Here is an 18,054-nt window from a genome sequence, read left to right on the forward strand (position 1 = left end):
TCCTAGGCTTTTAATCCCCGTTGATGTGATTACTCTAAAAATATTTGATAAAAAGTAGGCCTACGTACAAGTAATGAGGCTCCTCATGATGTGTGCAGTCGCCAAAATCTTTCTGCCCTGGGGAGTCTCAATTTTTGGTGTTACTGTACCCTCGATATACTGTGTGTATGAAAATATGGATTAGTAAAGGGCTGTGTCGTTAATTTCCGCATATGTTGGGCCGGAATGTAGTTTCTCTTCACGGAAAGTAGAATATTAATATGCAAAATTACCATTTTTACTCATAAAGCCTATTGTAAATTTCATCCAGTGTGAAATAACTACAGAATTCCTTCAAGTGAACCACAAAACCCAATATAAAATATATCAGTTAATAATCGTATATCAGCTTGAACGAAGTCTGTTGGCAACACTGAGCGACCGCATGGCACCGCTGTCTTCATTTGAAAACTTAGATTGAACGAAGTCAGTTGGAAACACTGAATAACCGCATGGCACCACAGTCTTTATTTGGAAACAGCCATATTTCAAAATGGCGACAAACTTGCAGTCATGTATCAAGGTAGAAATGTGATTTGTGATCAGATTTTTGAAAGCAGAAGGAATTAAACGTGCTGAAATCCATCCCAGAACGTTGATCATTCACGAGACTTAGCTCCATGTACTTATCACCTTTCTTTGCCACTAAGGGACGAACTAAGAGGTCGAGACGGAGGTGCAAGTATGGCTTCAACACCAACCACAAACCTTCCTTTCTGGAAGATCCAGCCATTAGTGCAACGCTGAAGGAAAAGTATTGAACATAACCGGGACCACACTGAAAACTGACATGCATAGCTTCCTTGCTGTTAGTGAGATGTAACGTTTGCAGTTTTTATATGAATGCCTTCTGCACATGCTTCATTGACTGAACCTCGAAGGAAATTTTTGGTTCGTTAAAAATGTATATATTATCATGAGACATAATTTTCAATTTTAGGCTTTCACGGTACCTAATTGTTAATATTAGTTCAATTCTTGTGAGTTCACTCTCTGTGGATGTGGGCAATGTTGCCGCGGTCTCTGAGGTACCTGTTGCCTTCGTCTTCAAGATTGGACACCAGCATGTTCCTCTGAAACGTCGGAAAATACTGGCTCCATCTGTCAGAGTCAAAGTCACTTTACGACTGGCGGTTTACCGCCAATCAGTTCATCTTGGCGACAAGCCCCTTGAGGATGACGACCAGTACTTTTATTTTCCAACTGAACATTTGCGATAATGGTCCTTATGTAACATCCTCTCTAACGAGAGTATGAGTCTGTATTTTAAAATTGCTGCTGGTCTCGCCAGCGCAGTCATTCTCAGGTCCGAGTCCCGCTGTACTCATGACCAAACTTTACGCTCTCAGTTTCGAGACTCCCACAACCTGAGAAGCCAAGTCCCCGTATTTATATCCTGTAGGAATAGGTGGCCCGGTTATACCCCTTGCCGAACACTTCTTATAACCACTTTGCACGGACCCAAAGGAAAACACAGTTTTCTGTTGACCGGAACGCACGTCTACCGGTCCGTTACGTAGCAATTGATGCCCTAATTTTGGGCGCTTGTTTTGCGGGAATATGTTGCCGTTGCCTAGCAATGGGTATACGCGTTACATTATTTTCCTTGCTTACTTATTTGCATATTCCTTCCTTGGTTGTACGCCTCTGCGAACCTTGACTTGAGTTGAGACAGATGCCCATTCTTGTCTGTTTTATTCTTTGTACTTCCATCTCTTCACTTTCCACTCCAGTGAATCATCCTCTGCATCATCTTGTCATCTCAATGGCTTGCATAATTTATCCAGCGTTAAATCTCTTAAACGTCCAATACCCATTGGATGTTCCAAAAGGGTTCCAGAGGCGGTATGGACTTGATACCAAGGACAGAAATTCCTTCTCTGTGGGGAATTGAATTCCAGTCTGTCAGGTTGACTGACTGAACTGTCCTGGCTCCGCGCATTGGAAAACAAAATATTAGCAACACTCAGATGAATGCATTGATTCTGGGATATCATGAAGTCCCGTAATTTTGCTCCAGAATTCAGAGCTTAACTCTAAAAATGCACGTCCTCTCATCCGAGCTGTGTGATTAATGCAGACAGTTGAAGCATGTATCTAAGCGTGCCTGAATGACACCCATTTCTTTATCATTTCCTGAATTCACGACCCACAAATCCACTTCCTTTCTCTCGCTGAAATCTTAACAATACAAACGTCTGTTTCGTCGAGCGGCAGTGCAGCTTGCAAGTTTCCAGGAAAGATGGTGACTTGTAAAGGGCTTCACAAAACACAGAGCTGCTTCTATTGTTGACAGTTATCGCAAGAACAGAGTGAATACACCTGATAAATCAGACCGATATAAAAGTACAACAATATGGTAAGGTAATCCATCCTTCTGACAGGCAGGAATATTCCTGCTGCTCATTTCTGTTAGAGGCTGAGTCGACCTCAGAGTCATGGTGCGGCTGGAAAGATTAGGTGAATTAAAAAATCCAATCACCTCATCGGAAATCGAACTCGCGACCTTCAGGATTTTAGCATAGTGCTTCATTTACTGTAATATAATTAGAGGTTTGCTCCAAATGTAACCTGCTTCTTGGATGCGTTAATGAGTAAAAGTAAAAAGAAAAGTAAAGCTGTCCCTGTAACAGGCCGTGGAGGCCCATGGGGTTATGGGACGTCGAGGCTCCCACATTTTCTAGACAATCGGCTCACAGATGGCGGTGAGGTTGTCAGCGTTACGCACCGGCCGCCCTTTACCCTAATGAATATTCTTGGTACTAATTTCTCTTAGACACTGAGTTGACCCCAGGGCCGTAGTGTGGCTGGAAGGATTACGTCAAATTAAAAATCCTGTCATCTCATCGGGAATCGAACACGCGGCCTTCTGGCTTGTAGCATAGCGCTCCACATAGAGTAATATGTCTTGTTCTAATTTAATTATAGGATTGGGCCAGATGTTTCAGAGGCTTCTTGTATGAGTTAATGAGTAAAAGCAAAAAGAAAAAGTAAAGATATCCCTGTAACAGGCCATGGAAGCCCATAAGGTTGTGGGACGTCTAAACAATCGACTCACAGATGGCGGTGAGGTTGTCAGCCTTACGCGCAGGCCGCCCTTTACCCCCAGGAAGACTCCTGGTACTCATTTCTCTTACAGGCTGAGTCGACCCCAGGGCCATAATATGGCTGGAAAGATTAGGTCAGGTGAAAACTGCAATGACCTCATCGGAGATTGTGTTAATGAGACTACCATGATTTCGAGCTTCTGTCGCGGCCACCGTTTCTAGGTCTATCACACGACCACAAAACAAACGTAGAGGAGGGAGGTCAGGAGAACAAGATGGCCACGAAATAATCGTCTACGTCACAGTCGAGGCTGGAGAAATGTATTATTCAGTCAATTTGTCATCCGTCATGCGTAATGAAGTGGACTAAAAACTTTCAATTTGTTATAAAACATAAATATTTGCTTTAATTGTTGTTGTTTACGTTCTCTTAACATATACTAGTTTTTAAATAAGGCCTGTTTACGTAATAAAAAAGAATGACTGTGTACTGCTTCAAATACTCTAATCAAGTGCTTCAACATGAGCCTATTTTAATATTTTGAGGTGATGTAACTTGATAGAATTTCTTTATATTTACTACTCCAAATAACTTCTGTTATAGTTCTTTAATTATGATCATATATTTTAAATACTCTCCATGTGTAATACTACTGTAGGCCTATAACTGCGCGATTAATCAACATAAAACTTCGTTATTGACTCATGCTCCACATTCCCTGAAATTCATATTCCAATGAATTCTCTGAAAAAAATGAAATATTAGCTAGCTTGATAAATCTTCACTGAAGTCTATTGCACTTATTGTAGTACTATTCAGGTCACCTTATCACAGGATATAATGTGACACAAAGTGACAGAAGGATTAGACAATATACTCATAGCTGCATTTTACTGATAATGATTATATTGTCAATAAAGTCAGATAATGTATAAAATATCGCAGCTTCAATGAAATGATGAGTTTTCATCCATATTAACTCAAGTTATCGTCATTATGCCGTAACTTTTAGCTAGAGTTAGTTTATAGTGGTACGGGATCAAAGTTACAAACCAGTGGGACGAAACTTACAGTACATCCTGTTGTATTGTTATCTCTTTTATGAGAGGCTTGAATTCCTGATTCGGGAAGGTGCGTTATGCATGGTGCACACGTGATAAGGAGACAAATGGTTTCACAGCGAACCATTACTCGGCAGAAATCATTACACTAATCTTCATAAAAAGCCGGTTATTTTCTGGAAACTCGCTCTGTGGAGCTGTGCTGACTTCATTCAAGAGAAAGTGGAATGTTGGAGTCTGTTAATGAATGAATGCCCTTCCACTATCCCCCAGAACCGCTTACCTTCCGACATTTGTTGTATGTACATATTAAGAAACTGCTCCTTCTTGTGATGCCTTTGTACAGATAAGACATAAAATGTGTGACCATAAGTACAGAACGGAACACGCAGAACTGATTTGTACAGCCGTGTTTCTAATTTTGAATGATAGTCCTTTTAATAACTTTCATTCCTTTAACTAGCCAACTAACGTCATGGTGCAGAGTCTGTCTTAGAAGGTTGATTTTATTTACACAGCTTGTTAAGAAATACATTCCCTTTTATGGGAACCGAAGAGTCAGTACCATGAACACAGATACTAGACGTTCAGTCGAGTCTTGAAGCAGATGAATTCGGTCTAAATCTGTTTCTATAAGATCCATTTCGATATATCACTGTGTCTCAGTCTGCCCGCTTCGGCGCTTGCAGTTGTCTTCCAGTTCTGTTGCTACAAGCAATGGCGTATCAATGATGACGGGGAATAACATATATTTCTTTATTTCCCTTGTCATTTTATCGCTTTACTTCCTTCTTTCCTTCCTCCCTTAATGCATTTCTGTCCATTTTACTTATCCATCCTATCGGCATACTTTTTCCTTCCTTCCTTCCTTCCTTCCTTTCATATCGGCATACTTTTTCCTTCCTTCCTTCCTTTCCTATCGGCATACTTTCTCATTCCTTCCTTCCTTTCCTATCGGCTTACTTTCTCATTCATTCCTTCCTTCCTTCCTTTCCTATCAGCATACTCTCTCATTCATCCCTTCCTTCCTTTCCTATCAGCATACTTTCTCATTCATTCATTCATTCATTCATTCATTCCTTCCTTCCTTCCTTCCTTCGCGTTAGATCATGAAAGTTCATTGCTGATCCAAGTTGCAAGACTCCAAAGTCGTGTGACAATAAAATATGGTCATGAAATCCAAGAGACTCGGAGCCAAGAATGACTGTACTGGCGAGGACCAGCAGCAATTTACCTCTGTCTGTCCTCTTGTTAGCAAAAACGATTACTCACCCGATGTATTATTCTAGGAAATTTGTACAGGCCTCATCTTCATCCTTCTGAAATGCAGTCAGCACGTTATCTAGCAGGAACGAATAGTAACCATAGTAGTCAGTGATAGTAATATCATTGGCATTTCAGAAGGTCATTAACGTACTATATTGTTATTGCTGATTGTAGGAAATTTAAACATCTCGAGGCTGGAGCGGCTTTCAATGGAATAAGGTTTATATAAGATTTCTTGAAAGTCGGTCAGTTGGTTAAAACACTGGAAGGATTAACACACACATGAATATAGGATGATCTCGTAAGTCCATTTTGCCCCCCTGAGTGAAGAAAATGTACTAAACATGGGCTGCACAAGATATCGTTGCTATTGCTGAACATTTTGAACTATTATTATAAATTCAGTAATATCCTATTAAGATTAAGAATGTAACACCAGTTGAAAAACACTGCCTTAGCAAGTCGCTTTGCTTGGGTTCTCTAGGAACCGCGATGCATGAACAGTTGCAAGGTACATATTGAAGACACTAGGGAGTGCAGTAGTCTACAGATACAGAAATGTCGGTCATTTGTCTGGGTGACAGGTTTCCACTCTGTTTGATATCCGCTTGTCTTAACAACAAGCAACTGAGCATGGAAACTAGGAAGCTGATGACAGTGAAACATGCGAGTGTACACAGTATCAGCTCATGGACCAGAGAGGCCTTCCGATATTCTGCACATGCGCGTATGCACACAGTATCAGCTCATGGACCAGAGAGGCCTTCCGATATTCTGCACATACGCGCATGCACACAATATCAGCTCATGGACCAGAGAGGCCTTCCGATATTCTGCACATGCGCGTATGCACACAGTATCAGCTCATGGACCAGAGAGGCCTTCCGATATTCTGGCTGAACCTACAGAAAACACATATCACGTGACTGCCAAGCACTGTTATGTGACGTCATCGAAAATGCGCATTTGATTGGGCTAATCCCTGTTCAGGGAAAACCTCAGGGATAAAGGTTACCCAGCAGAAGAGTTTTCATGTACATTTGTCTGATAATGGAAGCGAAGCGGATATATTCTTTGTATCCAAAAACGAGACTAAGTTCCAGCAAGTGTGTCAGTTAGCAACACACTTCTTTACAAATCTTTAGACTTTTGTTAACTTTCTTCTCAGTTCGTAGTGGAGACAGAAAGAAAAGAAGTTTATGCAAATGACGTACCTATTTTGGCCTTCAAGTGTGGGAAATAACCTCATTTGTAGAATAATTTGTTCTAATTCTGTTAGTCTCTTCAAATACTATGTTGATACCTGCTTATTATATCCAGTCATGCACATTGAATTCCATACAGTTTTACGGCTACTGACAGGTTTTCTCTGTATAGGATGTTTAAAAAATGTATACATAGCTTTTTCGGGCTTATTATTTCACATTTGTGGTACTTCTATTCCGCTTTAATCTATACTAAGTAAATATGTAACGGAGAGATCACTGATGTATATTCATCCGAATGCATGACCATTCTGCGCAGTAATGATAGCATAAACACATGTGCGTTTAAATGTTCTTGGAAAGATCGAATGTTTTTCAATGAGAGTCTTCTAAATGTATTTTTTTTTTTTATTTCTCTTAGGGGGGGGGGGAATCCAACTGGGCCCACTCGGCACGACGCCCACTGATTTGCCTGTTGTAGCCTGCCTTGGGTGATTATGATGATGGAGAATTTGGTGGAATGAAGATTGGCAAGGGAAACCGAAGTACTCGGAGAAAACCTGCACCAGCGCCACTTTGTCCACCACAAATCTCACTTGACCAGACCCGAGATCTAACTCCGGCCGCCGCCGTGGGAAGCCAGCGACTAACCGCTTGAGCTGTGGCACGACATTTTCTAAATGTAAAATTTCATCATAATCAACCCACCGGAAAAGTCCGAACCAGAGGTTACAATCAAACGGGACAGATCACATGCCCTCCCAATATGAAATTATCTCCCGAACAGTTCGTAAAGAATGTCTGAAACGGAAAAACAAAGATACTTGTAGCCAAGACTAAAAAGTAAGATTTGTTTTCCTGTGGGGCTACAGCCCCAATTTGTGCCTAGGCCTAACTCCATGAAACTTTCCGTTTCACTTCGGTTTACTAGATCTTACACATTCGGTAGGACTCCTTGGGCGGGTGATCAGCTCGTCGCAAGGCCTCTACCTGTACACAAACACAGAAAAAAAAACACACACACAAACTAAACATTCATGCCCTGAGTGGGATCTGAACCCACGATCCCGGCTTCCGAGCGAGCGAAGACAGTGCATGCCTTAGACCGCTCGGCTACCGTGACCGGCAATAAGTAAGATTATATGTGTATAAATGAATAATTCCACTCTAGTAAAGATAGCCTGCCGTTGGTAACAGTTATATTAATTCGCCGTACATACATCATCTGATAGCTAGCTAAATCTCATTAACAACATCAATCTCCATACGTTCGTACACTACGAAAAGGCCCGTAATTAATAGTTTACTGTACTCCTACTGCCCAGAAACTGTAGTCCTAATATTGAGAAAATTACAGGCATGCTTAAATATGAAGATTAATTTTTTAATTTTTTGTTCACGTTTGTTCTGTCGACCGCCTCTGTGGTCTAGTGGTCAGAGTTCGTGGCTACAGATCCAGAAGTACCGGGTTCGATTCCCGGCTCTACCAGATTTTCTGGGACGTAGTGGTTCTGGAATGATGTCCACTCTGCCTCGTGAGGATAATTGAGGAGCCGTTTGAAGGAAATAGCGGCTCCGGTCTAGAAAACCGAAATTAACGGCTGTGGGGATTCGTTGCACTGACCACGCGACACCCTCTGTCCACTAAAATTGGCACTAACTTCGTCGACAAGCGGCGATCACTCGGTCGGTATAGTTCGGTTGCGGACTCGAGCCACGGAGTTTTTCTTTTGTTTTGTTTGAAGTTGTCATGTTACGTTTCAGCGACGATGTATCAGCTCCATAAGTTACGTAGCATAGGATGAGAAATAAGTTGATTAAGAAGAAAGAAACAGGAGGGTTGTGAATTTTTTAATTTGGATTATGGTAAGGTACTTTTTGGAAATTTCTTTGATGTACAGGAAAATCAGGGTAGTCTATACCAAGACCAAGGATCGAATAGTATGTCACCCATACCCGTATCCATACTCGCTAAGCTGGGAAAATCTTAAAGAATTATCTAATAATAACTTCTTGGAAGAACTACTCGCCTACTTTCCTTTGATACTACACGGACCGCATAGAAAACGAAAAAATTAAGAGGAACATACAAACATAAACTCACAGACAGCAGAGCAATCTCCTAAGCCTCCTTTATTTTCTCAAAATAAGGGAAAGTAAGCTAATAATACCTTTATTTTGGAGACATAATAATGCAGTGTTATTGAAATTAAAGGACAGCTAGTGCCTGCTTTCGATTCATTACCTTAGAAATACAAATGAATCTAGTTCCTACGGAACTTATTACCAAAAAATATGTTTCCTTTAACAGAAGTATCAGTAGTCAGGCAGAGCATGTTATGTTCTCATGGTGTCAGACATATGCGTGACTTCGGTAACCCACAAAATGTTAACATGACATTTGGAGCAGAGATCGGTTATAATTCGTTTCGCTTTGTGTTCACGTTGCATTCATATGTCAAAAGCATCTCATTATATCCGAGAAGATTTCACGTTGTTGTGGGCACCAGTGAAAGTTTTCCGTAGCTCACAGGGTCCTGCTACTCCTGTCTTCACACAGAGGTACTAGCATCAATTAATAATGGTTGTCTTGGTAACTGCCAGGAACAATGGCACATCATACATCTAATTGCGTCTGTTCCCACAACTTTATTGGATCGTTAGTTTGAAAAGGGCACGTGTCTAATAGGGGAAATGCGGACGTGTTCCGTTTTCCAGATAGCGGATTGAATTCTTGTTCTTAATTGTATGGTTGTGTTTTGGTAATTTTCACCAGACATCATGATTAACGTGTTTTGCTACAATGCTGTAACCAGTTAGATGAACATTTCTGATTAAGTGTTATTTTGCTTGTTTTGTGTTTACGACTTAGTCTATAAGTTATTTATGAACTCCAATCTGTAAAAGGTACCGATCACAGTGGCCGCGCTGTGTAGGACATGAACCGTCTTCGCCCGCTCCAACACTGGGGTCGTGGGTTCGAATCCAACTCGAGACATGGATGTCTGTGTGCGTTTATTCTGTTTGTGTTGTTCTGTATGTAAGTATTCGCCTTGCGACGAGCTGATCCCCCGTCCAAGGTGTCCTACTGACTTTCTATAATTTAAGAAAATGAAAATGCGGTCAAGGTCCACAAGGGCTGAAGAGCCATAGGTAGGTAGATCTGTAAAATGTAAGGTTTTCCCTCTGATTAACTAATGTAGGACTGTATGGGGCGCTCTCTGTGATGAGAGGACGGGTCTGTCGTTTAAAAATGCTCCTGTTCCTCGCCAGCGCAGTCATTCTCGGGTCTGACTCCCGTGGTACTCTAGACCATATTTTACTGTGTCAGATTCGAGACTTCTCTTTTCATCGTCTCCTACGACTCGCAGAGTCATGGTGGAGTATTCGACCCAGCCTTCAGGAGGTATTCTGGTCTGTTCTGCCCTCCCTTCATAGCTTCTGGAGAACTGAATAGAGATCACCCTGCCTTCAAGGTTTCAGCACTGACAGAAGTTGTTACCATGGATATGCCCTTGTAACAGCGTGATTATTGAAACGTTCGATAACAAGCAACTGCAGTTCTACAGTTGACTGTCTTACCTAGGAAATGTTTTACAGAGCCGTTGCCTAGCTATGCACGTTACAATATGTAGGATGGTACAGTGAAGTCCCTTGTCGGCGCACTGTGTCACAGTAATCTCATTACACGTTCGAGTAGTTACAATTCTGCTGTATAGAAATATGTAAATACGTACACACGTGTGGCGATGAGATAAGCTTAATTATAATTTATCTCAATGTAAAAAATATTATCGAAAGAAACTTTTTTTTTTATTTTTTTTTCTATTTTACAATCTACTCAATATATATATAAATAGAGTAATTAGTAAAAGGGATGGGTGTGTGTAATATTGAAGCAGTTATCATCCTCCGATGATTCTCTGGTGCTTATCTAATGAGATCCTCTGGCCACATTCTGTTTAGTCTTCTTTCTATTGCTGGTTGGTTGAAGAGGTTTCTTATTAATTGGTTGTTGTTTTGAGTGGTCCGGTGTTTGTGTTTCTCCGCGTATGCTCTGATGACTTCTGTTACATATGGTATGCTTAGATCATTGCGTAAGGTAGCGTTTGATACGTACAAGGGAGCATTAACTAGTTAATGGAACGTTTGGAGAATTTTTGTGTTGGAAGGTTTGCTGCATCTCCATACTCTATCCCGTAGGTCCAGACTGGTTTGATTATTGTTTTGTATAGGATTATTTTGTTTTCACGAGATAGCTGTGATTTTTTTGTCGATTAGCCAATTCATATTTCTGGTTCTGAGCTCAAGTTGTCTTCTCTTAGCTTTTATATGCGTTCTCCACGTTAGTAAAGAAAATTGTAGTCACGAGAATTGTTTTCGTCATTCGTGTTCTACCATCATTTCTACACGTCTTTACACTTCAGAAGTTTGCTTTCTGAGCAGTATGCAGTGTTTCTCTGACGTCCTTTGTTCCCCTGTTTCTTCCCAATTCCACACAGCCAGCCGTAAACTTCTTCATAAAATGTAAGATTTAAGGTTTTCAGGGCGGTGACTATAAATGAAGCCGTCTTCTGGGGTGTGGCGCCGTGTATAAACCGACGTTTCGGAGGAACGTATTGCAACAGTCTGTTGCACCTGCTCAAGCTGGTTAGCCCATGGGTTTCTTCTTGTCTTCTACTGTGAAGATGGAGGCGATGCGTTCCTCCGAAACGTCGGGTAACAATTTCTACACGGCGCCACATCCCAAAAGACGGCTTTCTTTATCGTCTTTATAAATTAATTGCGCTCATTTCAGCTCAACTTCTCTATGTGGTTTGAACCAATTCATAGTATGTCCATTACAAAATGGTTATGAAGGGGGCTTCTTGTAACACCAAACTGTAGATGTGAGAATGAAATTAAACTGGATTTTAAGGAAATAGTGTATGACATTGTGGACTGGATTTATCTGGCTGAGGTTAGGGACTATGGAAGGAGCTTGTGAATACAGTAATTAACTCTCAGATTCCTCAAAATGTGGAGAATTTCTTGAACGGCTGAACGACTATTTTGTTTTTTTTTCCTTGGCACTACAGCCCCAGTGGGCCTAGGCCTACCTCCATGAACTTCTCCGTTCACTTCGGTTTCTCTAGATCTTACACATTCGGTAGGACTCCTTGGGCGGGTGATCAGCTCGTCGCAAGGCCTCTACCTGTACACAAACACAGAAAAACGCACACACACAAACTAAACATCCATACCCTGAGTGGGATTCGAACCAACGATCCCGGTTTCCAAGCGAGCGAAGACAGTACATGCCTGAACGACTATTAGCTTATCAAAATGTAATCTGCTTCATGGAGTAAGTTTGTTAGTTCCCATACCCTCTTCTGCACGCGGTTGCGTAGTTGGTTCAGACACTATGCTACAACCCGGAAGGTCGCGGTTTCGAGCCCCGATGAAGTGAATTCTTTCAATTGATCTAATCCTTCCAGCCGCACTATGGTCAGCTTAGCCTATAACAGAAATGAGTACCCGGAACCTTGTTGGGGAGTAAAGGGCGGTCGGCGTGTAAGGCTAAACACTTACCGCCATATGTGAGCCGACTGTCTAGACAAAATTTTGGAGCCTCGACGTCTCACAACGCTATGTGCCTTCACGGCTTGTTACATTTTACCTTAGCATCTTGTTCCGTACAACATTGTTGCTGGGCGTCAACAGGTCGCAGAGTGTATTGAGATGAACTGTGTCCGTTGCAGGGCCGCGAAGGACGGTATCCTGGACATCCTGAAGGAGGCGACCCGCAACGACTGTAACAGCCGCGATGAGGACGGCATGACACCGACACTGTGGGCAGCCTTCGAGGGGAACCTGGAAGCCTTGCGCCTCTTGGTGGGGCGGGGGTAGGTACAAGCCGAGTACTACCAAGACTCACGGAGAGCATGAGAAGTTTTACTTCCTTAACTCAAACTGTATTCGCCAGCCTAAGGACTTAAAAGAACTATGTAGTGGACCTTCAATATGACGGGTTTCGGTGCACAGCTTCGCTACCCGCGCTGTATGTGAAATTCATATCAAATTTTGGAATCCTGCCCGGTGATAGGGACAAGCTCTATCGATTGGGCCCAATAGAGTACGCCTTTATCCGAGGACAGAAACATAGACCAGTCTCCGAAACGTCGTTTTTTAAATAAACAAACAGGACAATTGATAATGTCGAAAAGTCTGTAAATGTATTTTACGATTCCTGTTCTTATATATATATAGGGAAAACATGTATACAAAATTTAAGGTATGTGTCAGACTTATATTTCACCAATCCAACTGGCAGAGACCACTGAGTTACTTACATTTAATGGCCGCGCCATAGCTCAAGCGATTAGTGGCNCATTCCCGGTGCTACCAGATTTGCTGAGAAGCAGTGGGTCTGGAACGGGGTCCATTCTCTCTAGTGATGATAATTGAGGAGATATTTCAAGGAAATAGCGGCTCCGGTCTAGAAAACCTAGTTTAATGGCCGTGGGGATCCGTTTGTTCTATCCGGAAAAGTTGGCACTAACTTCGCCGACAAGCGGCGGTCGCTCGGTCAGTATAGTTCGCTTGCGGACTACAGGCCACGGATTTTTTTTGTCATATCAGCACTCGGCACTGTCCACCTGGAGACAGTACTGGCCAACATTCATGTGTTGACCGGACGCTTTCTCATTTATATGGTTCATTTCCGAGCACTGTTCCGCCAGAGATGCCGGTATGTACTCTGAACACTGCAAGCTTGCTGCTGCACTCTTCGATACTTGAAGTTAAAATGAAGTTCTGATGACAGAGCTACGTTACACGTAAGCGGTGCCAGGTCTCATGAAATCGCGGCTATGTTTTATGAGCTATGGATTGGTCCATTTGGCCTCCTTGTTCACCAGACTTCCCGTGAAACTAAATTCATTTTGTTGGCGTTTAAGAAATAAAAGTGGTACAGCTATCCTTACCAAGGAATCTGAAGGAACCAGGAAACAAGATTGTTGGAGCCATCACAGATATGTCCTGCTATGGAAAACGATTAGTCTCGTTGAGATGTCTGTGAAGTGTTAAAACGTGCATTAAACCGAATTCGGGACACACTTTCTCATATCCAGCTGTAGTAAACGAAAACATTAACTACTTACACCTATCTGCAAAACAACACAGCGTCACATCTCAGATCGCCATGAGAACATCAGCTCTCAAACTCGTCATGAGGTAGCATCCAGATTTTAAAATCCTTGTGTTTACGTTTTTGTCAGATTGTGCAAGCACTGGACCGCCTCTGTGGTCTAGTGGTCAGAGTTCCTGGCTACTGATCCAGAGTTCCAGGTTCGATTCCCGGCGCTACCAGATTTTCTGAGAAGTAGTGGTTCTGGAACGAGGTCCACTCAGCCTCGTGAGGATAATTGAGGAGCTATTTCAAGGAAACAGCGGCTCCGGTCTAGAAAACCGAGATTAACGGCCGTGGGGATTCGTTGCGCTGACCACGCTACACCCTCTATCCGCTACAGTCGGTATTAATTTTGCCGACAAGCGGCGGTCGCTCGGTCGGTATAGTTCGCTTGCGGACTAAAACCACGGAGTTTGTTTAGGTTTTTTTTGTGTACGCAGTGCGTGTTTTTCCCAGGCGTGATGCTTGAAGCCGTGATCGTGAAAGTAGCGGGTTTGAATTCAGGCCTCGGAGGTCATATTCGTCTGTTTGTTACAGCAACATGACGGGTTTCATTCATTGCCCTACCCCTCGGAATGTGGAGTCCTTGCAGTCCTTGCATTGGGATTGCCAGTCACATACAGGTAGCTCTGGCCGAAGAATCGTGTGAGATGATCCCTAGGATTGAGTCGCCCCGGAGAAAATACACGTCCACTTTTCTATATGACACATAGGACTGAGAAACGCTACACTCAATTAAACACTACACGCAGCCCCTTCATATTCACATTCATTCATTACTGTCTCCTTTGTTGTCCAACTTAGGAAGAACACACAAAGTAGCCCAAAAGCCAGTTAAGCTAAAATACTGTGGCATGACGCCCGAAAGCGGGAATAGTGAAGTAAGAACAGACGTTCATTGTTACGCAACGACTCTGTAAACACATCCCCGCGGAGACTAATACGCAAGTAACATTCGAATAACTTCCGCTGCTATGCAACGGCGCTGTAAACACGCCTTCCCAACAATAGAGAGGCTGTGTTTTCTGCGTGGTCAGTGCAAAGTGGTTATAAAGAAGAGTTCAGTTGAGAATAATTGAGTCGAGTTTCGAGACGCCAGCCTGCTAGGATATGAGGATGAGAGCAGAGGAATTTAATTGAGTCGAGTCTTCGGAATTGGTAGCTGCAGAATAATGGCAAGAAAGGAAGGAAAAATATTTTATATGTGATTTGAAGTGACAGACTGTTATAAATACGTTGCCAGGAGATGACTAGTGAAGACTGAGAATCCTAATGCTTGTGTAACGGTGGACTGTAAAGTGTGTAGATCAACGATAGCGCTGTAATATCCTGTAGTTCTGAGTGGTAGGTTTAAGGTGTCAATAAATCCAATCATAAGTGTTCAGATTTAAACCTGCCAGTCAGTCTGTATGACGGTATAACAGCGTTGTGAATTTTGCACTGAATATGGAGGATCTCATTTCGAGCGTCTTTTTTGTAAATTCAGTAAGTAATAAAGAAATTTATAACGTATTATAATGTACATTTTATTAAGTAGTTAACTGACTTTTTGGGACACCTGTAGTATGAAGTTTCAGAACAGGATGCTAAAGAGAATATTTGGCTTAAGAGAGAGAAATAACAATAAGACTGAGGAAACTGCGCAAAGAGGAGCTTCATGATTCGCATTCGTTATTCAGTGTTGTTAATGTGAGATGGGAAAGGAATGTAGCACGCATGGTAGAGATAGTGAGAAATCAATATAAGAGTTGAAAGTACGAGACTACTTTGATGAACTAAGCGTAGATGATAGGATAACATTAAAAATTATATTAAAGATATAAGGTACATGAGTGTGGACTGGACTGATGTGGTTTTGGATGGTGTCCAGCGGAGGGTCCTCGTGAACATGTAATGAATCATCTGAGTTTATGAAAAGGGGAGAATTTCTTCGGCAGACGAGCGACTCTGAGCCTGTCAATAAGGACTATGTTCCATTGAGTTAATTAGTTCATTAGTTGTATTCTCATGTAAAGTGTCGGTACGTGTCTACATGTCGAGGAAGTCGGCTTCAGCCTTATCCGATATTTATAAGATACCGTATTCGAATATCGGCCGGAACTCCGACTATCCTGACTGAAGTTAGTCGTGGATTTCCTCAGTTCCTCCAGGCAAATGTGAGAATAGCACCTTGCGCACGTAGTTACTTCTTTTTCCTAATTCATTCTGCACAGTCAACCAACCATCCAACATTATGTAGCCTGAGTTAAACAACTATAATGGTATCCCTGTAACAGGCCGTGAATGCCCATATGGTTGTGAGAGGTTGAGGCTCCCAAATCTCCTAGACAGACAGTTCACAGATGGCGGTGAGGTTGTCAGCCTTACGCGCTGGCCGTTCTTTACCCCCACGTAGATTCCTGGTACTCATTTCTGTTAGAGGCTGAGTCGACCTCAGGAATATAGTGCGGCTGCAATCCAATTACCTCATCGGGATTTGAATCTGCGACCTTCCGGCTTGTAGCATAGTACCTCAACCAACTACGCTACGGCGTGCCCCGATTGAACTTAGAGACATGTTTCCGCAAGGACTACTTCCGCTCTGCCAATATGTCCGTTACGGTTGGTGACAGCAGTAAGCAGCATAACCCTTAGCTACTGAGTGCTAGTAGAGCTATCGACATGTGAGTGTAACCATATGCTTTGGTGCGTCAGATGGTGAACCTATTGTTTGCTTTCTGCTCCGCAGAACTCTTCATAACGTCGCAGTATGTCAGCCTGCGCACGCGCTTCACTCCTTCTCATTGCACTGCCCATTATCACAGTTTCATTGCACAATAGCAAGCTTTGTTTTACATTTATATTATCTTGCCCATCATAAGCGCCGTGCTCACGAGAGTGTGGGAAGTCCGAGACCTTGTGCAATACTTCATCTTCGTTTTTAATGATGAGTTTTTTTATTTTTAGTTTTTATTGCTAGTGGGGTGGGACTAAGTGGACTAAGGGTGCCGCGTGGAGAAGAGAAAATTCTTGACCCTACTGGGACTCGAACTCGCCCCTTGGTCGACCAGCCCGTATACGGACTACCTTATCCCGGCTCATAATGAATTTGTGGTATACAAGAAAAATATGAGAAAGTATGGGAGTGTTCTCTATTGAAAAATAAAATAGCATCAACGCCAGCTGAATCCAATGCAAACCCTCCCTATCTGTGGTTCTATATCCATTCTTTTATGCATTCTCTTCATTCGTGCGTAGTTCTTTAAAATTCCGTCCTCCCTTTGGGTTTTCTTACCAAAATTCTGTACGCAATTCTGGTCTCTCCCATGGATGCGGCATATATCTTACAGCTCATCCTCCCGTTCCTTCATCTCTCTCGAGTCCAAACGCACCTGCAGGCCTTATAATATAGTCTTATGCGACCAAATCTTATCCTCAGAGAAAGAAAGAACCAAACAAATGAACTAATATAAAAAGTAAAGGTAAAGTTACCACTGTGCTTAATTAAGCACCACGCCTTGAAGGCTCATAGGGCAAGTGAATGGTAGCGTATAGTTCTACGCATTCTTAACCTTGGCACTAGATTGACATGTATGGTCAGCTTCACGTCCAGGCCACTTTAGCCCCTGGTGCTTGGATACGAAGCTGGGTGGACGCCGGAACAGGTCTGGAGATGGGGATTGGAGGAAGTTTCTCTTTCGCCAACGGGAATCAAACCAAGATCCTCCTAACCCACTCCCATCGTCCGTAATAACACAAGAATGGCGTCTGAATTCTGCATCTCGTAAGAGCGGACCATCGAGCGCTGCTGAGTGCAAGGAAGCGCGGAGCCCGGACAGCTGTCTCTGGCTGCATTACAATTGCAGTGAAGGCAACAGCAATGAAAACCTCATATTTCAGCCTCAAAACTTCCAGTAGAACAGGAAATGAGGCTTTCACGGTTGGCTGTGCGCCACAACACTACAGCACCACGTCCGGTTCGTTCCCTGTGCATACAATTTCGCTTTCAGACCCGTTCATTCAATGAATGATTGGTTTACCCAGCAGGGTGAACGCTCTCTGCACTGAGGCTGCAGCACCACCGATGTCTTCACAAATTTCATCTCCATAACAAGGATTTCCGGACAAAACTCGTAAAGCCTACCTCCGTACTGCTCAGTTTCCAACCCCACAGACCTCAGGTTTCCAGTTTTACAAGTAACTTTATAGTCCAGCAGTAAAATTCAGTTTAACTCATTGTCTGGCGCGTTGACCTTCTGCGCAGATGGTCATAGGATTGAATCCT

The 18,054-nt window shown here is 42.6% G+C and overlaps 1 protein-coding gene across 2 annotated transcripts in view; it reads left to right on the forward strand.

Annotated features, from left to right (window-relative positions):
* The window catches only part of LOC111866495 (Usher syndrome type-1G protein homolog), a 71,403-nt gene that overhangs the window by 24,975 nt on the left and 28,374 nt on the right, over positions 1–18,054 (forward strand). Inside the window, exon 2 of one of the 2 annotated variants that reach the window (XM_023855490.2) lies at positions 12,361–12,504. The exons of the other annotated variant lie outside the window; for it this stretch is intronic. Within the exon in view, the coding sequence (XP_023711258.1) occupies positions 12,361–12,504 (144 nt within the window). The remainder of the gene's footprint in view (positions 1–12,360; positions 12,505–18,054) is intronic. 2 annotated transcript variants of the gene reach the window in all.

Source organism: Cryptotermes secundus, unplaced genomic scaffold, assembly GCF_002891405.2.
Source record: "Cryptotermes secundus unplaced genomic scaffold, Csec_1.0 scaffold375, whole genome shotgun sequence".
Lineage (NCBI taxonomy): Eukaryota > Metazoa > Arthropoda > Insecta > Blattodea > Kalotermitidae > Cryptotermes > Cryptotermes secundus.